This window comes from Capra hircus, chromosome 17 (genome assembly GCF_001704415.2).
Source record: "Capra hircus breed San Clemente chromosome 17, ASM170441v1, whole genome shotgun sequence".
NCBI classification, from domain to species: Eukaryota; Metazoa; Chordata; class Mammalia; order Artiodactyla; family Bovidae; genus Capra; species Capra hircus.
The window spans coordinates 52,933,155-52,959,338 of record NC_030824.1 but is presented as its reverse complement, the minus strand read 5'-3'; the positions used below and the strand labels follow the sequence as shown (position 1 = coordinate 52,959,338).

At 45.2% G+C, this 26,184-nt stretch overlaps 1 protein-coding gene and 1 pseudogene across 2 annotated transcripts in view; one reads left to right on the top strand and one right to left on the bottom strand.

Annotated features, from left to right (window-relative positions):
* MGST2 (microsomal glutathione S-transferase 2) overlaps nucleotides 1-17,329 on the bottom strand; it is a 35,697-nt gene extending 18,368 nt beyond the window's left edge. The window contains exons 1-2 of one of the 2 annotated variants that reach the window (XM_013970519.2): nucleotides 17,128-17,329; nucleotides 11,551-11,650 (exon numbers count right to left, since the gene is read on the bottom strand). In XM_013970519.2, the coding sequence (XP_013825973.1) occupies nucleotides 11,551-11,650; nucleotides 17,128-17,185 (158 nt within the window). In that variant the 5' untranslated portion in view covers nucleotides 17,186-17,329. The remainder of the gene's footprint in view (nucleotides 1-11,550; nucleotides 11,651-17,127) is intronic. The other variant, XM_005691231.3, reaches the window with a different exon arrangement.
* Nucleotides 12,646-13,085, top strand: LOC102189608 (annotated as a pseudogene).

Here is a 26,184-nt window from a genome sequence, read left to right as displayed (position 1 = left end):
ACGTAGGCTTCGGAATGGACTGGTTACCCAAGGGGCTTCTGCCCGAACCACCTCAGATAAAAGCTGAAACGGCTTCACTAGCAATGGCACCCCACTCCAGCACTCTTGCCTGGAGAATCCCATGGACAGAGGAGCCTGGTGGGCTGCAGTCCATGGGGTCGCGAAGAGTCAGACATGACTGAGCGACTTCACTTTCACTTTTCACTTTCATGCATTGGAGAAGGAAATGGCAACCCGCTCCAGTGTGTTCTTGCCTGGAGAATCCCAGGGATGGGGGAGCCCGGTGGGCTGCCGTCTCTGGGGTCGCACAGAGTCGGACACAACTGAAGTGACTTAGCAGCAGCAGCAGCAATGAGACTACTCTTATCTGGCCAAGTTCATCCTAAACCTTAGAACCTAAGGTAAGAACTGGGCTAGTGCTCTGGCATATCCAAGAAGAAATTCAGGGAAGGGAGTAAGACCATTCTCATTCACCCTTCCAAGAGAGCCTAGGACAGCTATCTGTTGTTCAGTTGCCCAGTCATGTCCCACTCTTTGCAAACCCATGGACCGCAACACAGTACTGTGCCTGTAATGGTATTTCATGGCTCCAAATCTCCCACCCCCACTCTAATATTATCTACTATTTTTTATTGTTGTTCAGTCGCTAAGTCATGTCCAATGCTTTGCGACCCCAAGGACTGCAGCATGCCAGGTTCCCTGTCCTTCAATACCTCCCAGAGTTTGCCCAAATTCATATCCATTGAGTCAGTGATACTATCTACCCATGGCATCTTCTGCCACCCACCTCCCCTTTTACCTACAAGCTTTCCCAGCATCAGGCAGCCAAAGTATTGGAGCTTAAGCATCAGTCCTTGCAATGAATATTCAGGTTGATCTCCTTTATGATTGACTGATTTGATTTCCTTGCAGTCCAAGAGACTCTCAAGAGTCTTCTCCAGCACCACAATTCAAAAGCATCAGTTCTTCAACACTTAGCCTTCTTTATGGTCCAACTCTCACATCCATACATGACTACTGGAAAAACCACAGCTTTGACTAGATGGACCTTTGTTGGCAAAGTGACGTCTCTACTTTTAAATATGCCATTTAGGTCTGTCATAGCTTTCCTTCCAAGTAGCAAGCATCTTTTAATTTCATGGCTGCAGTCACGGTCTGCAGTGATTGGGAGCCCAACAAAATAAAATCTATCACTGCTTCCACTTTTTCCCATTCTATTTGCCATGATTATTTTTTAACCCCTCTCTGTTCTGCAATGATTAATCAAACAAAACACTTCTGACAAGGAAACTGAATTTGGATACTTATTTTATAAACAGCAACTTAAGAGAAATATTTGGAAACGGTGTCCAGCTCTTTTTGCTCTTAGGACAAGAATAGTACAGACACAGAAAAGGAAGAAAAGAGAAGTAACCTGAAAGAATATCAGATTTGTGAAAACTGTGTGAACAAACATAGAACCAGAAGCGGCCCAAGAGTTTAACCTGCTGAAAATCCAACACCAACAGGAAGTTCTCAGATCATGAAAGACAAAGTGGGAAGATGTAGAATTTCCTCCCATGATCATTTTATAAATAGTATCTGCCAAAATTCAAACATTCATATATTACTGTCAAAAATTTAGCCTATCCATACACTCTTACCAGCTTCCCTGGTGGCTCATTTGGTAAAGAATCGACCTGTAATGCAAGAGACTGGCTGCAATGCAGGAGACCTGGGTTCGATCCCTGGGTTGGGAAGATCCCGTGGAGAAGGAAATGGCAACCCACTCCAGTATTCTTGCCTGGGAAATCCCATGGACAGAGGAGCCTGATGGGCTACAGTCCATGGGGTTGCAAGAATTGGGCACGACTTAGCAACTAAACCACTACTACTATACTCATTATTTTTCTATGAATCAACTTTTAAAATTTTATTTATTTTTAATTGAAGGAAAACTGCTTTACAATATGTTGGTTTCTGCCATACTTCTCAACTTCTTTTTTACTCAAACAAATTAGGAAAAAATGAAATTTTTCCCATTTGTGATAGTGATGTAAGAATACCACTTTCTAAATAAAAGATAAGTATAAAAACAAATTAAGTATGAAATAATAAGTAATTGTATGAAAATTAAAAGTTGTCAGATTCTCATTAGATGCTGTTAACTGCTTGAGAACACCATGAACAGTATGAAAAGGCAAAAAGATATGCTGAAAGATGAACTCCCCAGGTCGGTAGTTACTCAATATGCTACTGGAGAAGAGTGGAAAAATAACTCCAGAAAGAATGAAGAGACAGAACCAAAGCAAAAACAACACCCAGTTGTGGATGTGACGAGTGATGAAAGTAAAGTCTGATGCTATAAAGAGCAATACTGCATAGGAACCTGGAATGTTAGGTCCATGAATCAAGGCAAATTGGATGTGGTCAAGCAGGAGATAGAAAGAGTGAACATTGACATTTTAGGAATCAGTGAACTAAAATGGACTGGAGTAGGTGAATTTAACTCAGATGACCATTATATCTACTACTCAGCCCTGGGATTTCTTTGGAAGGAATGATGCTAAAGCTGAAACTCCAGTACTTTGGCCACCTCAAGTGAAGAGTTGAGTCATTAGAAAAGACTCCAATGCTGGGAGGAATTGGGAGCAGGAGGAGAAGGGGACGACAGAGGATGAGATGGCTGGATGGCATCACTGACTCAATGGACGTGAGTCCAAGTGAACTCCGGGAGTTGGTGATGGACAGGGAGGCCTGGCGTGCTGTAATTCATGGGGTCGCAAATGGTTGGACACAACTGAGAGACTGGACTGGACTGAACTGAACTGTAGTAGTAGGCAAGAATCCCTTCGAAGAAATGGAGTAGCCATCATAGTCAACAAAAGAGTCCAAAATGCAGTACTTGGATGCAGTCTCAAAAATGACAAGATGATTTCTATTAGTGTCCAGAGCAAACCATTCAATATCACAGTTATCCAAGTCTAGGCCGCAACCAGTAACGTCGAAGAAGCTGAAGCTGAACACCTATGTTCAGCTATGAAGGTCTATGAAGGTAGGTCTATGAAGACCTACAAGACCTTCTAGGACTAACACCCAAAAAAGATATCCACTTCATTATAGGGGACTGGAATGCAAAAGTAGGAAGTCAAGAGCTTCCTGGAGTAACAGGAAAATTTGGCCTTGGAATACAAAATGAAGCAGGTCAGAGGCTAACAGAGTTTTGCCAAGATAATGCACTGATCATAGCAAACATCCTCTTCACACAAGAGGAGACGCAACACAAGAGAAGACTCTGCACATGGACATCACCAGATGGTCAATCCCAAAATCAGATTAATTATATTCTTTGCAACCAAAGATGGAGAAGCTATATCCAGTCAGCAAAAACAAGACCAGGAGCTCACTGTGGCTCAGATCATGAACTCCTTATTGCAAAATTCAGACAAACTGAAGAAAGTAGGGAAAACCACTAGACCATTCAGGTATGACCTAAATTAAACCCCTTACGATTATACAGTGGAAGTGATAAATAGATTCAAGGAATTAGATCTGATAGAAAGAGTGCCTAAAGAACTATGGACGGAGGTTTGTAACATTGTACAGGAGGCAGCGATCAAGACCATCCCCAAGAAGAAGAAATGCAAAAAGGCAAAATAATTGTCTGACGAGACCTTACAAATAGCTGAGAAAAGAAGAGAAGCTAAAGGCAAAGGAGAAAAGGAAAGATAAAAGCATCTGAATGCAGAGTTCCAAAGAATAGCAAGGAGAGATAAGAAAGCCTTCCTCAGTGATCAATGCAAAGAAACAGAGGAAAACAATAGAATGGGGAAAACTGGAGATCTCTTCAAGAAAATGAGAGATACCAAGGGAACATTTCATGCAAAGATAAGCACAATAAAGGACAGAAATGGTATGGACCTAACAGAAGCAGAAGATATTAAGAAGAGGTGGCAAGAATACACCGAAGAACTATACGAAAAAGATCTTCAGACCCAGATAACCACAATGGTGTGATCACTCACCTAGAGCCAGACATCCTGGAATGCAAAGTTAAGTGGGCCTTAGGAAGCATCACTACAAACAAAGCTAGTGGAGGTGATAAAATTCCAGTTGAGCTATTTCAAATCCTGAAAGATGATGCTGTGAAAGTGTTGCACTCAATATGCCAGCAAATCTGGAAAACTCAGCATGACCACAGGACTGGAAAAGGTCAGTTTTCATTCCGATCCCAAGAAGGCAATGCCAAAGATTGTTCAGACTACTGCATAACTGCACTCATCTCACATGCTAGCAAAGCATGCTCAAAATTCTCCAAGCCAGGCTTCAGCAATACGTGAACCATGAACTTTCAGATGTTCAAGATGGATTTAGAAAAGGCAGAGGAACCAGAGATCAAACTGCCAACATCCTCTGGATCATCAAAAAGGCAAGAGTTCCAGAGAAACATCTATTTCTGCTTTATTGACTATGCCAAAGCCTTTGACCATGTGGATCACAACAAACTGGGAAATTCTGAAAGAGGGGAATACCAGACCACCTGACCTGCCTCCTGAGAAATCTGTATGCAGGTCTGGAAGCAACAGTTAGAACTGGACATGGAACAACAGACTGGTTCCAAATAGGAAAAGGAGCACGTCAAGGCTGTATATTGTCACCCTGCTTATTTAACTTCTATGCAGAGTACATCATGAGAAACGCTGGGCTAGAAGAAGCACAAGCTGGAATCAAGATTGCCAGGAGAAATATCAATAACCTCAGATACGCAGATGACACCACCCTTATGGCAGAAAGTGAAGAACTAAAGAGCCTCCTGATGAAAGTAGAAGAGGAGAGTGAAAAAGCTGGCTTAAAGCTCAACATTCAGAAAACAAAGATCATGGCACCCAGGCCCATCACTTAATGGCAAATAGATGGGGAAGCAGTGGCAGACTTTGTTTTTGGGGCTCCAAAATCAGTGCAGATGGTGACCGCAGCCATGAAATTAAAAGATGCTTGCTCCTAGGAAGAAAAGCTATGACCAACCTAGGCAGTAGATTAAAAAGCAGAGACATTACTTTGCCAACAACGGTCCATCTAGTCAAAGCTATGGTCTTTCCAGTAGTCATGTATGGATATGAGAGTTGGACTATAAAGAAAGCTGAGCGCTGAAGAATTGATGATTTTGAACTCTGGTGTTGGAGAAGGCTCTTGAGAGTCCCTTGGACAGCAAGGAGATCCAACCAGTCAATCCTAAAGGAAATCAGTCCTGAATATTCATTGGAAGGACTGATGCTGAAGCTGAAACTCCAATAATTTGGCCACCTGATGCGAAAAACTGACTCACTGGAAAAGACCCTGATGCCAGGAAAGATTGAAGGCAGGAGGAGAAGGGGATGACAGAGGATGAGATGGTTGGATGGCATCACCAACATGACTGACAGGAGTTTGAGTAAGTTCTGGGAGTTGATGATGGGCAGGGTGGCCTGGCGTGCTGCAGTCCATGGGGTCCCACAGAGTTGGACACGACTGAGTGACTGAACTGACTGGCTGAGCATGAGATGCCTTTTCTGCTGAGTGGGGGAAACCTCCCGAAGGGGTCAGGAGCACGTCATGAGGACTTCCTGCTAAAATGGCAGACTGAACCCACGTTTATTTCTTCTCCCTCCTGAAACCTCACTAACATGCCAGTTAAGGAATCAAAAAACAGATCTAAAATCTTCAAGAATAGGGAGTATGGGAGCAGACACAGCAATGGAAGAGAGATGGTAGCACATTTCTGAAGGAAAACCAGCATGAGGGGAAGAACAGCTGAGTGGGCTGGTGTAGAAAGTGAACTAAGAGCCTGCAGCAGAAAGAACCAAGGAGGACTGAGACAATCCTTGTCCTAGAACCCCAGAGGCTCAGGAAGTGGGGCCCTCGTCCCTTGGAGGTGAAAGGCTGAAACAGAAGAACTGGCTGAAAGACTGCAGAAGGTGGGGTTCGGGTCCCCTCCACCTGAGACCCACCCCCACTGCTCTAGCACAGGAGTTGTTGTTCAGTCGCTAAGTTGCATCTGACTCTTTGCGACCACATGGTCTGCAGCGTAACAGGCTTCCCTGTCCTCCACTGTCTCCCAGAGTTGGTCAAACTCACGTCCATTGAGTCACTGATGCCATCCAACCATCTCATCCTCTGTTGTCCCCTTCTCCTCTTGCCCTTAATCTTTCGCAGGAGATGGGAAGATTTTCTATTGCCTGTAGAAACTGAACCAGGGACTCTCCGGGCATTCCAGGAACAACAGAAGGTGGGGATGAAGCTCTGTGTTGATTACGGTGCAAATTCATATACTGTACCGTGGAAGAAGTGTCCTTCCTTCACCAGCCACACTGTCAGACTGCTAGAAGGCAGGCCAATTATACCCACCCTCCCGGGTCACCCCTTAGATCTCCTACCCCACAGGAAGGTTAACGGGTTTTTTCCTAAGAGAAAACAAATGGTCCCATAAAGATGACCTACAGATACTGACATCTGGGGTTCCCCCCCAGAAGAAAGCTGCCTCATGACCCATCACCCTTTAGTGAGGCTGCACACTCAGTAAGCCCTGCCCATGCACACAGAGCCTCCAGGTCACTCCCAAGTGAACTGAATTGCATAGACAGCCAATCAAGAATGACCTGACATTTGAGTAAGGCCTCTAGGATCTCTTTTGCTTAGATCACTTGGCTGGACCCTTGTTTTCTTGGCCACATCAGGCCAGAGGACACCAGGTTCAGTCCTTGGTCCTCTCCTCTTGGTTACCTACACCCACTTCCTTAAAGATGTCATCCAGTGTCCTGACTTGAAATCATCTTCATGTGCCAATGCCTCCTGAATTAATGTTTCCAGCTCTCTGCTACAATGCAGATTGGTATGCCCAACTATCTACTCTCTATGTCTGCTTGGATGTGTAAGCAACAATGTATTAGCCAGCTTATGATGCAATAACAAATGACCCATACAGCTTGGTAGAGCGTTATGTCTAACGCCTCTCCGTGGCTGCTGTGTTAAGTTTCATCTGGTGTTCCCCCCAAAACAGCTCCTCCTGCCGCCCTCTCTCTCTTAGTTCATCACAAGTCCATCCTTTAGGATGCTCAGGCCAAAACTCTGAAAACTGTTCTTGACTCTTCTCACACTCCTTATTTGTTAGAACAGTCTTTTGGACTCTGTGAGAGAGGGAGAAGGTGGGATGATTTGGGACAATGGCATTGAAACATGTATAATATCATATAAGAAACGAATCACCAGTCTAGGTACGATGCAGGGTGCAGGATGCCTGCGGCTGGTGCACTGGGATGACGTGGAGGGATGGTGTGGGGGGCGGGGAGGTGGGAGCGGGGTTTGGGATTGAGAACACGTGTACATCCGTGGCAGATTCATGTTGATGTGTGGCAAAACCAAGACAATATTGTAAAGTAAAAAAATAATAATAATAATTTTTTAAAAAAGAAATCCGATTGGCTCTACCCTTACAATATACCCAGCATCTGTCATGTTTCATCATCTCTACTCTATCTTCCTGGTTCAGGTCACTGTCACCTTTTGCCTGAATCTTTGCAGTAGCTTCCTAATTGAATTTCCTGCTTCTACCAATGCCAGAGATAGTCTTGGCAAAACAAAGAGATCCTTTTGAAATATAAGTAGTCTTCTGCTTAAAACCCTGCAGTGACTTTCCATTTCACTTAAAAAGCCGAAGTCCTAGCACTGGCCTTCAGTGGGTGCCTGGCCTGGCCATCTGTCACCTCTCTGGCTTTCCCTCAGAGCACTCTCAGCCACACTAACTTCCTTGCTAACCCACCAGACACATTCCCACTTAGAGGCTTTGCACTGGCTATTTCTCCTGTCTCAAAAGCATCTTCCCTCCATGTTAACATGGCTAACTCCTTCATGCGCTTAAGTCTTTGCTCAAGTGCCACCTTACCAGTCGGGTCCACACTGTCCACCCTATTCAAACTGCAACCCACCCCAGTGGCCCACATCCATGTGCCCACGCAATGCTTTTTCTTGTATTTCTGAACACTTACCACTCTCTTGCACAACATATTCTTTTCTTAAGTTACTATCTCTTTATTGTTTATTTTCTGTCTTCCTTTGTCTGTGTATCATATCCCAAACTACTAAAACACTACCTAATGCATAGAGGTGCTCGAAAGATACTTAATGAGTGAACAACAAATAAAATTAAAGACAACACCAGAAATAGACAAATAAGAAGGGACTTGGAAGAAACAGTAATGATAAAGGAAAAATTTTTTTAAACAATATCATTAAAATCCTCAGATATAAGAGAATAAACCGCATCTATGAAACAAGAAAGGAATGATATAACTGCAATAACAATAAGAACTAAAGATCAAAGGATAAAAATTAATTCTTAAGAATTAAATTCACATCTGATTTTTTTTAATCAATTAAGAGTTGGAAGTTCAAGAAATTTCCAGAAAGAATAAAAGCACAAGAAGATGAAAAACTCAAGATAAAAGGAAACTAAAGGAACAGTCCAAGGGGTCAATTTACAACTTATATATATTTTAAGAATGAAAGAATGGAGAAAAGAAGACAACAAAATTTAGGGGTAAATAATATTAAAGAATATTCAAGAACAGAAGGGCATGAGTTTTCAGGCTACAGGAAGTCTCCTCTAGGGTCCAACATAAGGGCTTCCCTAGTGGCGCAGGTGGTAAATAATCTGCCTGCAATGCGGGAGACTGGGGTTCGACCCCTGGTTTGGGAAGATCCTCTGGAGAAGGGAATGGCTACCCACACCACTGTTCTTGCCATGGACAGAGGAGCCTGGCGGGCTATAGTCCATGGGATCACAAAGAGTCGGACATGACTGAGCGACTAACTGTGAAGAAAAATATCTCTGGCTGAGTCAGTACAGCACCATAACACCTCAGGACAGGGATCAGGCCAAGACCTTCAAGCTTCTACAGTTTCCAAACAAAGGATCAGAACAGCACAGAACACCTCAACAACAGCAGCGGAAATCAGATAACAATGAAACAAGGTTTTTGAAATTCTGAGGGTAAGGATTTTTTTTTAAGGTAAGGATTTTTAACATATGCCTAACAAAGTCATCAATCACCTATGAGGCAGAATAAAGGCATATTCAGAAATGTCAAGACCTACCATTCCCCTTCTCTCAGAAAGTGCCTAAAGGGTATACTCCACCAAAATGAGAAATAAAAAATAAACAGCCTAATAGGAAATCCAGGAAACAGGGGATCCAAATCAGCAGTGTGCGTGCTAAGTCACTTTACTCGTGTCTGACTCTTTGCGACTCTACGGACTATAGCCCGCCAGGCTCCTGGGTCCATGGGATTCTCCAGGCAAGAATCCTAGAGTGGGTTGCCATGCCCTCCTCCAGAGGATCTTCCCAACCCAAGGACAGAATCAGTGTGTCTCACATCTCTTCCATTGGCAGGCGGGTTCTTTACCACTAGCGCCACCTGGGAAGCCCCCGAATCAGTAGAGTACAAGGGAAATTCCTAGGACAATGACAGGAAATCCTGGAATGACAACTATGTAATAGACCGAAAGTGCAACCTCCAGATTGGAGCCGAAAAACGGACGATTCAAGCAGAAATGACTCCAAGCACAAATTCAAGCACAAAAGACTCAAAAAAAAAAAAAAACCCCACTCCAAGGTATTACTAGCTTACTTAAATGTATTAGAGGATTTTCAGCTATGCTAAAGATATGAAGATGAAACTAAGCAAGCAAATAAAGAGGCAAATATCAACCCCACATAAACAAAAAAACTACACAAGAAGGAAAGGTAATCATAGTAAACTACTTGGTTCAGCTTTGAACATTATTTACTTAATCACAATAACATAAATACTGGCTATTGCTTTAACTCGATGAAGTGATATAACTTTACAGGGAGGATGAGGTGAGGAAAAGAAGAATCAGAGGAGCATGAAATTTTTTCTTCCATAAAAAGAAGTCAATTGATAATGTCTAGAATTTCTGAGTCAATAAATAGCAGTGAACACATAGTGTTCAGAAATACGGAAACAAATATCAAAAGTAGTAAAAAAGAAAAAAAGAGTACTAATGGCTGTCTCTGAGCATGGATTGGGGGTAAGGAGAATTATTTGTTGTTATAAGGTTTGTAACCTCACATTATCTTCAGACTACAAACATGTATTACCTTGCTAAAAAAAAATAAATATTACTTTAGGGATGTGGGACATATCAGCACCAAATCCGTACTCTCCACTCGATATAAAGATTCAAAGGTAATGGAAATGACTTCCTTAACATGTGGTTCAATGTTATTTAAAATCATACTGTGGAAAATAAATAAATAAATAAAATCATACTTTGGGTATAAAATTTCAGCCATGTTAAATTAATAACTCTAGAAATCTAGAGTAGTACACCCTTGTACCTCTAGTCAACAGTAATGTACTATATACTCAGCATTTTGCTAACAGGGTAGAGCTCATGTTACACATCCTTACCACATTAAAAAAAAAAAATTTAAGCGTGTCTATGCACCTCTTATACTACCAGTGGTATTCATCATATTTTAAGCCTAGGAAATAGTGTGTACCATCCTCGTTGGAGCAGTTTGATGGACAAGAGACCAATGATGTCAGCTCAAGGGCCAAGTCTGACCCAAACTGACTCAAGACACAATAAAAAGCTTGAATAATTCCATAATCATTATACAAAATAAATCTCACAGTTTAAATTTGTTTCACACAAAAAAATCAGGTCTAGGTCATTTTATAGGCAAATTCTAACAACTTTGAAGGAATACTCTCTTCCAATCTTATTCAAATTCCTTGAGAAAATAATTCTCTCATTCATTCTGTGAGACTAGTGTAATCCTTATATCAAAATGAGCAAGGACCATACAAAAAAAAATGAAAAATTATAGTCCAAACTCACTTATGAACAAAGATGAAAATTCCCCAAGTATTAACAAAAGAGCCATGTAATGCATAAGTGGTGAGATGTGCAACAGTTTTTAAAGCTCTTGGTTGGGGGAACTAAATATGAAGGGAGACCTGGCATCTTGCATCAGGCAGTCATGATGGAACATTCTGTGTGGTCTGAAAACACAAGGAGCACAAGATGATTAAAAAAAACCACACACTATGAATACAATGAAATAGCTTCCTTATTATTACAGGTTTCTGGGTTTAGGAAAAGGTCTATTGGCAGGGGATAATACTGACTTGCCTCTGCTTCAAAGTGGATAAGAAGAAATAAAGATTTTAGATAGAAAATGGACAACACAACTGACCCAACATGAGGCTATTGAACGCTCAAGGGGACCCCTCCAGGCTCTTGGACCAAACTGTCATGTTTAGAGACATATAGCGGTACCTCCCCCAAGATTCCAACCTTTTCTATGAATGGATCCTCTGAATTTGTACTATGGGTGGGTAGAAACTCCATGTACTGACTACTTCAAGCCTCAAGGATCCTGAGAAGAGTCTTGGCCATAAAGAGTAGCTTGTTATAATGGCATATCTTCTCTGTGCATCTTTCCCCTAATTAGGAATTGTGCGTATGCGGCAGGTCCATATTCCGGAAGGGAAAAGCATTACTCACTGTGCACGAAATATTCTCTCAAAATCTGGCGACCCAGAGACGGATGGGGGCATAACTTTGTATTTCGATCTCGCCTTTCCTACCTGCATAGCAAAATAACCTGCAAGTAAAAAGGGAATGAACATTCAAAATGCGGCACATCATTATTCATTAGTAAAATGCACTACATACCTATTAAAATGTCTAAAATTTAAAAAGTCGGATCATACCAACTGAAAAAGACAGACAGATGAGGATGCAAAAGCAACTGAAATTCTCATACATTACTGGCGGGAATGTAAAATGGTACAACTGCCTTGGAAAACCATTTGGAATTGTTTAGCTAGACATATATCGACCATATGATTCAGTCAGTCCACAACTCGACATTTTTCCAAGAGAAATGAATCATACATCCCTAGAAACACCTGTACACAAATGTTCACAACAGCTTTATTTGTAATAGCTAAAATCAGGAACAACTTGCTGACGGTTAACTTTATATGTCAACAAGGCTAACCATGGTGCCCAGTTGTTTGGTCAACACCAGTCCAGATACTGCTGTGAAGATAATTTTTCAGAGGTGATGAACATTTACATTAGTAGACTTTGAATAAGCAAATTATCCTGCCTATTGTGCGTGGGCCTTACCCATTCAGCTGAAGGCCCTAAGGAAAAAGTTTGAGGTCCCCCAAAGTGGAAGAGAATTTTGCTTTCCTTTGGACCAAGACTGCAATATCAGTTCTTTTTTTCTTTCTGCCACACCATGTGGTATGTGGGATCTTAGTTCCTCGACCAGGGATCAAACCCATGTCCCCTGCATTGGAGCATGGATTCTTAACTACGGGACCACCTGTAAAGTCCCAGCAACATGAATTCTTGCTGCAATATCCAGTCTTGCAACAGACCCTGCAAATTTCAGACTTTCCAGCCCCAACTGTTATAAGAGCCAGTCTTTTACAACAGATGTGTAAGAGTGTGTATGTGTATCCTGGAGAACCCTGACTAACATAAATGTCTATCAACCAGTGTGTGGATAAACAATTCGTGGTGTATCCATACAACAAGATACTACTCAACAATAAAAAATAATGAACTAGTAATAAACAAAACAACATGGGTGAATCTCTGAACAGTTATGCAGAATGAGGTGCATGCAGATGGCATCGCCTGGAACTTGAGCAGCTGCACAAGAATATGAGTGCCCAAGGACAAACTAAGAGAGCAGGAGTCCAGGCATGTATTCCACATAGCCAACCAAAAAGGCTTTCAGGTTAAAGATAAGGCAAAACTAGTTGCCACTGATCTTAAGGAGATAAACACTGTGAATGTGAAAAAGTTAACAGAGGGAATAAAGCTTTTTTGGATATACAAAAGGAAGTTGCACACACGTCTCAAAGGGCCTTTCTCTTGAACCTCAGCAAAAACAGCTGATTCCTCAGCAAGGTCATGAACACAAACCAGTTAATGTTGATGAAGCTGCAAGTTTGATGGCACAAGTGTAGCACAACTGGTGACGCATCAAATTCCCCCAGATGGCCAATAGTTTAAAAGTTTTATACCAAAAAAAAAAAATTATGCTGAATGAAAGAGGCAAGACCCCTCCCCCTCAAAAAAAAAGGTACTGTATAAGGCTATTTGCATAAAATTCTCAGAAATGCAAGTGACATAAAGCAGATCAGTAACTGTCTGGAGATGAGGACGGTAGTAGGTGAAGGGGGTCACAAGAAAACTTGGGGATGATGGTTCCCTATATGACTGAGTTTCCCTATTATGAAATAATTATGACTTTCTCATCCTTCATTTGCTGCATGGAAAATGCATTAGATTATTAAGCCCTGCTGCTTAGAATCATCTGCCTCTGATGATCTGTGACCCTCTTTCCTTTATACCTAAATTTCCTCCTTGTCGACAGTTCTCACCTCTTGTCCTCTCTCTCTCTCTTTTTACCCCTGAACTAACTTCTGGGATCTCTTTTTTCTCTTCAGATTATTTCCTCCAGATTATTTCAGTTTCTCATTAGTTCCCTCCAACACTACACTGGCCTCCCTTACTTCAGTACCTCAATATCCATTTCCTACTTGCTAATGTTTTAAAAATAATTTCCTTTTCCACACCAAGTGTGCAGCTTCAGCGTCTCACTGTGTGACAGTCTTAGGGACCATCTGTTTCCTCCTGACACATGGTACTATCTCCTCTCCAAGAGGAAGTCAGTAAATATTGGACCTGGTCAAGTAAGGCTCTCACACCTGGCCCTCCCCTTCCCCTTCATTCCCCTCAGAACAACCGTATAGCTTCTAAGTCCTGACAACCATGCAAATAAAGGGTTGATCAGGATTTTAAAGCTACAGCTGAACATCTAAGTGGGTCGACACTTAGGACTGGCATCTTTCTCATTCAAACTGTAGTCATACCACTGAAGTCTAGGAGAGCAGAGTGAAAATAAGAGTGGGATTGGGCATTAATGGTTTCCACCTCTGGGCTAAGCCTTGTGAAGGCACCATAAATCTGGAGAGACCAGTGGCTCATGGCATCAGCTGGAAATCTATCTATGGGGGAGAAAATACAGTTCGCCATCCTGGACCTTATTACTGGTGCTTTTAACTCAGCCCACAGCCTCAGAGAAAACAGGAGTCAAGGCTCTTGTTTCCACGTGTAAAATGGAAACAAAGAAAGAAGTGTGTGCCTAGATTTATCTATCAGCAATCGCTTCCCATGGCTCAGAAGGTAAAGAATCTGCCTGCAATATGGAAGACCTGAAGTTGATCTCCAGGGATCTCCAGTTGATCTCCTTCAGGTCTCCAGGCATCAACTTCAGGTCTCCCATATTGCAGGCAGATTCTTTACCTTCTGAGCCATGGGAAGCTGATCCCTTGGAGAAGGCAATGGCACCCCACTCCAGTACTCTTGCCTGGAAAATCCCATGGACGGAGGAGCCTGGTAGGCTGCAGTCCATGGGGTTGCAGTTGGACACGACTGAGCGACTTCTTTCACTTTTCACTTTCCTGCACTGGAGAAGGAAATGGCAACCCACTCCAGTGTTCTTGCCTGGAGAATCCCAGGGATGGGGGAGCCTGGTGGGCTGCCATCTCTAGGGTCGGACACGACTGAAGTGACTTAGCAGCAGCAGAAGTTGATCCTTAGGTTGGGAAGATCCCCTGGAGGAGGGCATGGCAACCCATTCCAGTGTTCTTGCCTGGAGAATCCCATGGACAGAGGAGCCTGGCGGGCTACAGTCCCTGGGGTCGAAAAACCCCGCCCACCCTCAGGAAAGAGGACCCCGCCTGTTGCACCAGCTCCAGTCCCAGGGGGTCTCATGTCAGAGCCTTCAGAGAGACCACGGCTGTCACTGAGCAACATGACAGGGTGTAAAGGCTGTTTCACCCCTTTTTCTGGAGCGCCTCCGTTTCTTCCCTTCCCATGAGTTGATTAAAAGCTACTTGAAAATGAGCTCCTTTGGCTTTGACTGCCTTTTCCCTTCCCTCGCTCTCTCCAGGAGGTCACATGTGTGCTGAGGAAAGTGAATCAAGACCTCTCGTCCTGCACTGCCGGCCACAGCCGGACTCCTTCACCGCACGGCTGCCTCTCAATCCAGCAGAAACTCCTCTCTGTGGGGAAGCAGCCAAGGGAAACGACCACGCTGAGTGCCAACTCTGGGCCAAGCACCCTGGTGGGCACTCCCTACCGGTGTCCTGCCTAGCCCTCTTTGCTGAAGACACTGAAGGACAGGATTTCCTGGCCAAGGGCACCCAGCTTGTAAGTGGCTGGACCAGAGGATGTGAGTCTGCCTGTTTTCAAGCCTTGCGCTGCTTCTACTACAGCACAGCGGTGTCCCATCTCCATAAACACCAGACTTCTGCTAAGCAACGAGTGCTGGTTCTCCATGCCAACTCCCTCTCTCCCTCCCTCCTTTTTCTCTCTCCCACCCCTCACCACTTGTCCACCGTCATTACACATTCCCGGTGCACCACCAACCACCACTGGCCGTCTCCTCTTCCCAGCCCAGCTGCCTGAACTTCACACTGCAATTCACACTGTCCCTGGCACCCACCAGCAAACACAGCCCCTCTGTGGGGAAGGCAGAGGCTGAGTCAGCCTGGGGACACCCGTGGACCTGCCCCTGTGCCCTCTTCAGGGCCGGGACCTGGGCACGCGCCGGGGGGACAGTACCCATGTGTGGGTCTATGTGAACCAGAGGGTCAGCACAGGGAGCTTCAGACCTAAGTGATGCTTAGTTGGCAATGAGCATTCTACTTTACTGTAGAAAAGAGGTTAATCAAACCACAAACTGTGCGTCTTAAGGTATAATGTTTTTGTAAATTCACAGAAACAGACTCGCTGGCAAGTTTTCCCGTTGAGTGTGCGTGCAGGCTGGACTGTGTCCTAAACCAGTGTGCCTCCGGTGCCCAGGGCGGAGCAGTCCACAGCTCCGCCCCATTTCCTGGCAGAAGCACACTGGGGGAAATTAACAAATGTGCACTTGATAAAGAAGTCTTACTTGGCCAAGGCTCAGACACTTTCCCCCAATTTGCATGCTAAGGAAGCATGCGCCTAAAATAATAGGAATTGAGCAAAAGTGACCCCAGAGGAGAAAAAGCCTCTATTCAACCAGGTGATCAGGATACTGAATAATCCTAATGGGAAGGCGCTTTAAAATTTAGAAAGAATTGCTTAATCTGAAGCTCATATTTTCGCAGGTACTTTTTATTTTTTTTGTACCTGATAATCATACCTGCCCTAGGCAGCTTATTTAGGAAACACAGGGTTCAAGAAATCACAGCCATGATTTGTAAGCAAGGTACAATGTTCCCTTTGGAACACTCCTAATTAATATTTAGAGCCTATTTGGCCCGGGTTCAGTCAAAGAGGGCTGTGGGTTGGAACCACAGATGATGCAGACTCTCTGGGCTTGGAGGGCCCACCACGGCCCCAGAGGGAGAACCTGGGGAGAACTAAGCCCCAGAATGTTCTAAATCTCTGCCTGTCTCCTGATGACCCTGAGTGCTCTGCAGAGCCCGCAGGCCACCAGGAAGTGAGTAGAAACCCCAAACCCTCCCCACTCCCTCTAACACACACACACACACACACACACACCAGGACACTTACAAACCCAAACCCTCCCACACACACACACACACACACACACACACACACACACACACACACCAGGACACTTACAAACCCAAACCCTCCCACACACACACACACACACACACACACACACACACACACACACCAGGACACTTACAAACCCAAACCCTCCCACACACACACACACACACACACACACACCAGGACACTTACAAACCCAAACCCTCCCCCCTCCCTGTAACACACACACACACACACCAGGACACTTACAAACCAAAACCCTCCCCCCTCCCTGTAACACACACACACACCAGGACACTTACAAACCCAAGCCCTCCCCCCTCACTGTAACACACACACACACCCAGAACACTTACAAACCCAAACCCTCCCCCCACCCTGTAAAACACACACACACACATACACACACACCAGGACTCTTACAAACCAAAACCCTCCCCCCTCCCTGTAACACACACACACCCCAGCCCACTTCAGAACGCTTACTTTGCTGACAGGCTGAGAGGACAGAGAGTGCAGCCAGCAATATCGAATTCCCTGCCATCTTTCCCGGGGAATGTTCTGGTTCACAGAACTATTTGCAGGATAGTTCCTGTTAGGGCAAGAACGACTTTTGATTTGGCAACGCTGACCTGCCTTATAGGTTCATCTGAGCTGAGAAAGGAAAAGGAAAAAAAAAAAAAGGAGGTTCAAACTTGCTGTGTGACCTTTGCTCTGGAAGAGGAATCAGGAAGGCAGGCGGGTCCAGGCCGTCAATCAAAGATCAAAGATCTTCACCTGGATCGGGCGCTGCTTCCCAAACTTGTTTTCTGTCCCCTGAGCTCCGACCTCTGCCTTTAGCCCTCAAGCAGCAGCAGCAGCACCTTGCAGTCAAACCACCTTCTCCGCCAATTCAAAAACAATCCCCAGTCCCTCTCTTTTAGCCTCTGGGCTCCTTAGTCCCCTCCCTGGCTCCAAAGCCTTCCGAAGAGCTTTCACACCTCCTGTGGAAAAAGAGAGGAGGTGGAAGATTTTATTTAATCCGATTGAGATTTGCACAGTAATTTAAACTGATTGTAACTTTATTCCCTAGTAAACGACCGATCCAGGATTTGAACTCACGCGCAGTTTCCAAATGTGGCCTAAAAGCCCTGAACCAGGCTGCTTCCCACTGTTACTTTAACTCTCTCATGATCAAGCTGACCTTAAATTTTTTTAATTGAGCTATAATTGACATACAGCATTATTAGTTTCTGATGTATGACATAATGATTTGATACACGTGTATATTGCAAAATTATCTCCATAATAAGTTTTATGTTCAGCTGCTCGGTCGTGTCTGACTCTTTGCAACCCCTTGGACTGCAGCACGCCAGGCTTCTCTGTCCATCACCCACTCCCGGAGCTTGCTCAAGCTCATGTCCATAGAGTCAGTGATGCCATCCAACCCTCTCATCCTCTGTCGTCTTTTCTCTTCCCGCCTTCACTCTTCCCAGCATCAGAGTCTTTTCAAATGAGTCCATTCTTCACATCAGGTGGCCAAAGTATTGAAGTTTCATAGGTTAGCATCCATTATGTTGAAACCGCACAACTCAGATTGGGACTTGAATCCCCTGTCTTTTCACTGGGCTCACACACCTGGTCTCAGGATTTAACGAAGCTCAGGTTTTTTGTGTCTTATTGCAGAAAGAATTCAGTGAGAGATAAAATGATAGGTAAGAAGTGGATTTAGTTAGACATCTCATGGTCAGTATGCAGTCCATTTCAGAAGACGAGAACAGCCTTGGGAGAAACACACTCCATAGTGAGAGTGTGGGCCATCTCAGGAGACAAGAGGCCCTGAAATATGCAGTGATTAGTTTTCATGGGCTGGGTAATTTCATAGGCTAATGAGTGAGAGGATTATTCCAACTATTTTGAAGGAACTGGGTCAGAACCCATTTTTGGCCTTTCATGGTTGGCCTCAGAACTGTCAGGGCACTGGTGGGTGTGTCATTTAGCATATGCTAATGTCCTACAGTAAGCATATAATTGAGGCTCAAAGTCTATAATGAGTCCCCTACAGACAAACCTTCAAGTTGTGAACTTACAAACATGAAAACATGGAGCTTACTAATAAAGACCCAATGGAATTGGAGGCTGAGAGAAGAGAGACAAGAGGAAGAAGAAGGAGCAGAAGAACCCAAGAGATTCATGGTGCAGCAGGGAAGGGCAAGGAGAATTTTTTTATTTGAGGAGGTATTGTTAGTTTCTGAGGAACAAGACCGGAAGGTACAGCAGTCCATGAAGGTTTCAGCAGCTGTTCAGCATGCAATCCGCTGCCACTGTGTCATCTGTGATGAGAGAAAAGAGCTACTACCCAGACGTCACTGGATCATTTTCCCAAGAGAGTAGATACAGTTGAACCCAGCAAGGAACCAGGGCCTGTGCCATCAACATCAGGTGTGAATGAAATTGCCGCTTGCCCTCCCTCTCCTATTACTGATGACCCTTCGGCTCTACCATCTCCCACCTCCTCTCCCTCCCCCCGTCAGTAACTCTTCTTGCCTGTTCATTCGATGCCAGCCCCTGTATACCAGCTGTCGTTCTGTACTACCGTACTTTTTGAGTTTGTACTGTAAGATTTAAAATACTTTCTTTATTTTTTGTGTCTTTAATGTATTATTTGTATGAAAAGGATTGTAAACCTATTACAATGCAGTATCGTATAACTGATTGTGTTAGGTACCTAGACCAACTTTGTTGGGCTTACAAACAAATTGGACTTATGAATGTACTCTTAGAATGGAACTCGTTCACATGCAAGGGACTTATGTACTGGAAGTCAAATCTTCTGCCAATCTTGGGCCTCGTTGGTTCTAATCAGTTTCTGCATATCCAACGGCTATGTTGTTTTTCTAAAGATTATTCCCTGGCCCCTTCCCTCCTGTTTCACCCTTACGTAATTACAGTTTTTTCTTGTGCTGAGAACTTTTATAGTCTACTTTCTTAGCCACTTTCAAATATACAGTCCAGGATTGTTACCTATAGTCATCATTCTGTCCATTACACCCCCTGGGACTTATTTATGTTATAACTGGAAGTTTGTACCACTAGGATATACATTCTGAGAAAGAAAAGGGCCCTTGAGGGGAAAAGTAGGTCAATAGTTTTATTTAGTAAGCACAGCGCACACGGTCTCCACGCCAATCCAGGGCCTCTCCATTGCCAGAGCAACATCCCACACCACCCGCTAGAGCTGTCCTTCCACAACTGGTGGCTTCTTTGGCAGAACCTATTCATCACAGCTCCTCCTCTCTGTCCACACAATTATTTAATTCTTATAAATATGTTTTAGATATTAATTTATTATTTATTTGGCTGCACTGGATCTTAGTTGTGGCATGCAGGACCTTAAGTTGCCACCTGTGGACTCTTAGTCGCAGTATGTGCAATCTAGTTTGTTGACCAAGGATTAAACCCAGGCCCCTTGCATTGGGAGTATGGCATCTTAGCCACTGGACCGCCAGGGAAGTCCCTTGCTTTGCCCTTTAAAGATTCAGCTTCCCTATTAGTCGGCCATAAAAAGGAACACATTTGAGTTAGTTGTAGTGAGGTGGATGAACCTAGAGCCTATTACACAGAGTGAAGTAAGTCAGAAAGAAAAAAATAAATATCGGATATTAATGCATATATATATGGAATCTTGAAAGATGTACTGATAAACCTACTTGCAAGGTAGGAAGAGAGACACAGACACAGAGAAACAGACTGCTGGACGCAGTGGGGGAAGAAGAGGTTGGGACAACTTGGGAGAGTAGCACCGAGACATATACTTTAATAGTGTTAACGCCAGTCACCCAGTGGCGTCCTGCTCTTTGCAACCCCACGGACTGTAGCCCACCAGGCTCCTCTGTCCATGGCATTCTCCAGGCAAGGTAGCTGGAGTGGGGTGCCATTTCCTCCTCCAGGGGATCTTCCTCACCCAGGGATTGAAGCTGGGTCTCCTGAGTGGCAGGCAGATTCTTTACCATGTAGAGCTACCTGAGAAGCCAAAGCATGTACATTACCACGCATGAAATAGACAGCGGGAAGTTGCTGTGTATCACAGGGAGCTCAACCCAGTGCGCTGTAACCACCTAGAGGGATAGGAGGGGGCCTAAGCATGTACCAACCTAGAGGGATAGGAGGGGGCCAAAGCATGTACATTACCACGTATGAAGTAGACAGCTAGCAGGAAGTTGCTGTGTAACACAGGGAGCTCAACCCAGTGCGCTGTAACCACCTAGAGGGATAGGAGGGGGTGGGAGGGAGGAATAAGAGAGAGGGGATATATGTATACTTATGACTGATTCATCTTGTTGTGTGCCAGAAACCAACACAACATTGTGAAGCAATTAAAAGCAAAAAAAGTAAAAAAAAAAAAAAAAAAAGATTCAGCTTCCCATGAAACAAAGATGAGGTCCCTTCCTTGTCCCACACTTCACCTCACTTAGAGGGAGCCCAGTGCCCGTGGGAAAGCTGGTGTGTCTCAGCCCCACAGAAGCCAACACCTGGGCTCCCAGCCCAGACACTTAGGGATGACACACCCTCGGTCAGGAGTTGAAATTCACTTCGATAAGATAGGCTAATGAGGTCTGAAGGGAAATTTAAATGAGATAGGGCTGCTTTAAGGATTGATTTATTAATAGGTAACATTCATAAAGTACTTAAAAACAGCACATGGTGGGTTCCTGCCAGCATTAGAGCCTGCCTTCTCTGCTACCAACAAGCCCGTGGCAGAGAGAGAAAACGGACCAGCAGCCCATGGATGCCCAGAAACAGAATGATCACAATTATCAAGGACCGTAGTACTCCTGACAGAAAACCAGCCCAGGTAAGGTTTTCCACGTGCTTGGTGCTTATTACATTCTCTTGCTGAAAGTCCTGACCAATTGAAAACATCAGTAACAACTCGGCAATTCTTCAAAGCTCAGATAAACCACACTTGAGAAGTTATGCCCCAACCTATACTTTGCAAACATCTAGGGAGCTGTAGGCTGTCCTGCAAAACATTTTCTCCCCCTTCAGAAGCTGGAGACTCTGCTCTGTGGCCCTGGGTGTGGAAACCATACTACAGAGGGCAGTGGCATTCCCCTGTCGAGGAGACCTTTGCCCTGGGATGGGCAGGGCCCGGGCAGAGGGTTACAATCACTTACATCAAGCCTGGGGCAGAAACTGCCAGTTATCCAGCACCTGGATATCCCATCCAGGCTCAAAGACAGAGACAAAAGGGGAGCAGAAAGGAGGGGAAACTAAAGACCAGTCTCCAGGGTGAACGTGAAGTCGCTCAGTCGTGTCCAACTCTTTGTGACCCCGTGGACTGTAGCCTACCAGGTTCCTCCATCCATGGGATTTTCCAGGCAATAGTACTGGAGTGGGTTGCCATTTCCTTCTCCAGGGCATCTTCCCGACCCAGGGATCAAACCCGGGTCTCCTGCATTGCAGACAGATGCTTTACCCTCTGAGCCACCAGGGAAGTCTCCAGGGTAGTACAGTGAAAAGCACACAAACTTTGAGCTAGTGATCTAGGCTCACGTCCCGGTATGGTGTTGGTGAGTTGCTAACGGTTCCCCAACCTGTTTTCTCAAAGGGAAACTATAGGCCCAACCACAGAGGTCCCTCAGACCGCTTAACGAAATAATGTGCAGGAAGCAAATAGCTTAGAACCTGGCACGTGGTAGGGTGCCCACGAGGTCTCTCTGGCACCCCCTCCACACCCTCAGGCCTGGTAGACTCACGAGAGACAAGATCTATTTGTCGGGAAGCCTTGGGTACAAAGCAGCGATGATCAGAGAATACTGTTATAATTTCCCAGAAGAATGGAAACAGCACTTGAATTGCTTCAAAAACAGCTTTTGACCGTAACAGGAGGTCTGAACCTGAGTTGTCTTAAGTTTACATAAAGCTTGGGAAAGGATAAAGTAATGCAGAATCTAGAGACTGAGGAGGGGAACTGGAAATTCCCACAGACAAGCCCCAGCACAAGCAGCCCTCCTCACACACACACACACACACACACACTCATGCTCCTACACACCCACATACTCACAAATACACACTAACACACACATATAATCACAGACTCAGATACACCCATGCATATTCACACACATGCACATTCTACCCTCATGTCCCCAAAGGGGATTTGTAAACTGAATGTTTGGACCCCAGGACACACATGCTCACAAAAATAGCAAGCGGCTTTGTTCTCAAGTGCCCGCAAGTTAAAGAAAATTTTAGCCCATAAGTGAAAATTTTAACCTATAACCCCAAATTTTAACGCATGCTGCATGCTGGCAATTGAACAACAACCACAGAAGGAACTAACATTTTTCATTTGCCTCTTTTGTTTAGTAATTATTAATTCTTCAAAAACTAAATAGTATTTGAAATGAAGTACGTTAAAAAAGGTCTGTTGGCATAAACTCCCTGCCCCACCCCATGGAGAGAAGTCAGGCTCCCTGTGGGCTCAGAGCTGGGTTCATCAACTTGCTGGGAGCAGAGCAGCAAGAGGTAGGGGGGCCCTGGGCCCAGACAGCTGGTGTGGGCCTCGGTGTGATGGGGGCTCTGACGTCCTCCACTCAACAGAAAGGAAGTTTTGAGCAGGTGCCAGGCCCCATGTAGAACTGTGTCTTAATTACTCTTAACTTACTCTGCTTAATCAGCAATGAAACACATGTCTTGTTGTCATTTTTCAGATGGAGAAACTGAGGCTCAGGGGTGAGTGACTCGCTCAGGCTCAGTACAACCCAGTCCAGTTGCTCCCAAAGCCTTTGCACTTCACTTTGGCTGCACCCTGGAGTCACCTGGGGGTCATTAAAAATACTGGCCCTTAGCTCTCCCCTCACACAGCGATTCTGATTTCACTGGTCTCTGGTGTGCCCTGAACTTTATATCTATATATATTTTACTATATAATTTATTTACTTGGCTGCACCGGGTCTTAGCTGTGGCACTCGGGATCTTCAGTCTTCATTGCAGCACGCAGGATCTTCCAGCTGGTCATGCGAACTCTGCAGCATGTGGGATCTACCTCCCAGACCAGGGACCGAACCCAGAGCCCCCTGCATTGGAAGCCTGGAGTCTTAGCCACTGGACCACCAGGGAAGTCCTGTGCCTGAACTTTTCAAAAGCTCCCCAGATGATTCCAGTGCACAGCCAAGATGGAGAATCATGGTCTTAAACACTGTGGTCCTTACCACCCACTACCATCACCTGAGGTGATACGAACATGCATATTTCTAGGCCTCTTCCAGGATCCACTATTGAGCAAGGATTTCATGTTGGTTAAGCGTGCACGGCCTCACATGCTTTACACAATACTGCTACGAAGTTGTAAATTATTCTCAGTTCACAGATAAGGTTACTGACGCCCAGAGAGCTTTGAGAACTGGTCTAATCGCCCCATCTGACTGCCTTCTAGGGAGGAATGACCACACCGCCCCTTGGAGTGGGTCTGGGGCAGTGCACAAGCTGGGGGAAGCCAAAGTGCGTGTCCCTGGAGCCTGGGAAGGAAGAGGAACTGGAAGGATCTGGATTGGCAAGAGGGAAGAGGTGAGAGTAGGAAAACAGAATCCGGGGGTCCTCAGGGTGCAGCCCAGGAGACATGGAGGGAGATTTCCACCAGAGGAACTTCTGGGGTGCCTGGGTGGAGGAAGGAGGAAAGACAGACACAGGAGAAAAATCACGGCTGAGATGGGGGAGAAGGGGTATTCCCAGCAGAGAGCGGTCTGGCCAGAGCCTGTGTCTCAGCTAATTCCTCACCAGGCCCGTCGGTTCTGTTGCCTAGTCACTAACTCGTGTCCGACTCTTCTCACCTCCCCCGTGGACTGTGGCCCACTGGGCTCTTCTGTCCATGGGATTCTGCAGGCAGGAATACTGGAGTGGGTTGCCATTTCCTCCTCCAGGGGATCTTCCAGACCCAGGGATTGAACCCGAGTCTCCCGCACTGGCAGGCGAGCTCTTTATCACTGAGCCATCACAGGTCCACCAGTATTTGCCAGCTAACTGGTTTTGCTGTTCAGAGACTTGGCAGTTCTCACCTCAGAACCACCAAGGGCGCTTTTGAAATAGACACAAATCTAACAGAGAAATCTGTTACTATCTGTTACTATCGGATACTATGACACCAGCGTGGCCAGCTACTGCCTCCAAGAAATTACTGAGATTTCTACACCCAAAGAGAGGAAGGTTCACCTCTTCTGAACTGAAAACATGCGGCATTTCTCTTCAGCTTGTCCCTGAGGTGTAAATGGCAGTCTGTCTCTTGCGTGTTCCCTGGTTGCTTCACTAGGCACCAGAGGCAAGCAGGACGGAAACCCAGCACAGAGGATGCAGGGTGCTGGGTTACGGAAGGCAGAGGCGGAGGCGTGGCTTCCCTTCTCTCTCTCTGGGGCTTGTTAAGGCCAAAGGAACGGGCAACTCTTCACCCTCTTGAGGAGAAAGGTTGCAGATGAAAAACAAACAGTTAAATGCAGATCAGGCTTTGAAATGTGGCGCTGAACTCACAATAGGGCTGGCACACCAAACCACAGCCATTCCCCCACAGCTCAGCCTGGGCCAACCTGACTCACAAAACACCCACCTATCAGATCACTGACTCAGTCAGGTCCTGCAGAAGAGACACAGCAAAATAAATTAAGAGCTCCGGATTAACAGACAGACTGCTGCTGCTGCTAAGTCGTGCCAGTCATTTCCGACTCTGTGTGACCCCATAGACGGCAGCCCACCAGGCTCCCCCGTCCCTGGGATTCTCCAGGCAAGAACACTGGAGTGGGTTGCCATTTCCTTCTCCAGTGCATGAAAGTGAAAAGTGAAAATGAAGCTGCTCAGTCGTGTCCAACTCTTTATGACCCTAGTGACGGTAGCCTACCAGGCTCCTCTGTCCATGGGATTTTCCAGGCAAGAGTGCTGGAGTGGGTTGCCATTGCCTTCTCCAACAGACACACTACTATATATAAAATGAACAATAAGGATCTGCTGTGTAGCAAGGGAACTATATTCAACACCTAGGAAAAATCTACAGTTGAAAAGCACCTGAGAAAAATAGAGGTATGAGTCACTTTGCTATACACTAGAAACTAACACAATACTGTAAATCAACCATAAATTTAATACACATATATGTGTGTGTGTATATATATATTAAGTGCTTTTGCTGAGCCCTTGTGGGGGTCCTCAGTTTATTCTGGCTCTTCTGCTGTAAAGGCAGCCACTGGCAAGTAGCCCCTTGTTTCTCCACTGTTCCCTTTTTGCCTGAACCGGGTCCCTCCTAGTTGGCCCTCCAAAACTGTTACGGAACCAGGTTCATTTTGCCGGATGCATGACAAGCCAAAAGGCCAACACACTGAGGCTGGCAGCAAAGAGGATTCATTTGCTAAGCAGCCATGTAGAGATGGGAGAGCAAGCCTCAACTCCACCTCCATCTGCACACGGCCTTGGACACGGCCAGGAGCTGTTTCTCCATCCCACTAGATCATTACTCTGCCCCCTCCCTCAGCCGGGAGCTGAAACTCCTCTGATTATTTTGCCGTTGCCACAGGT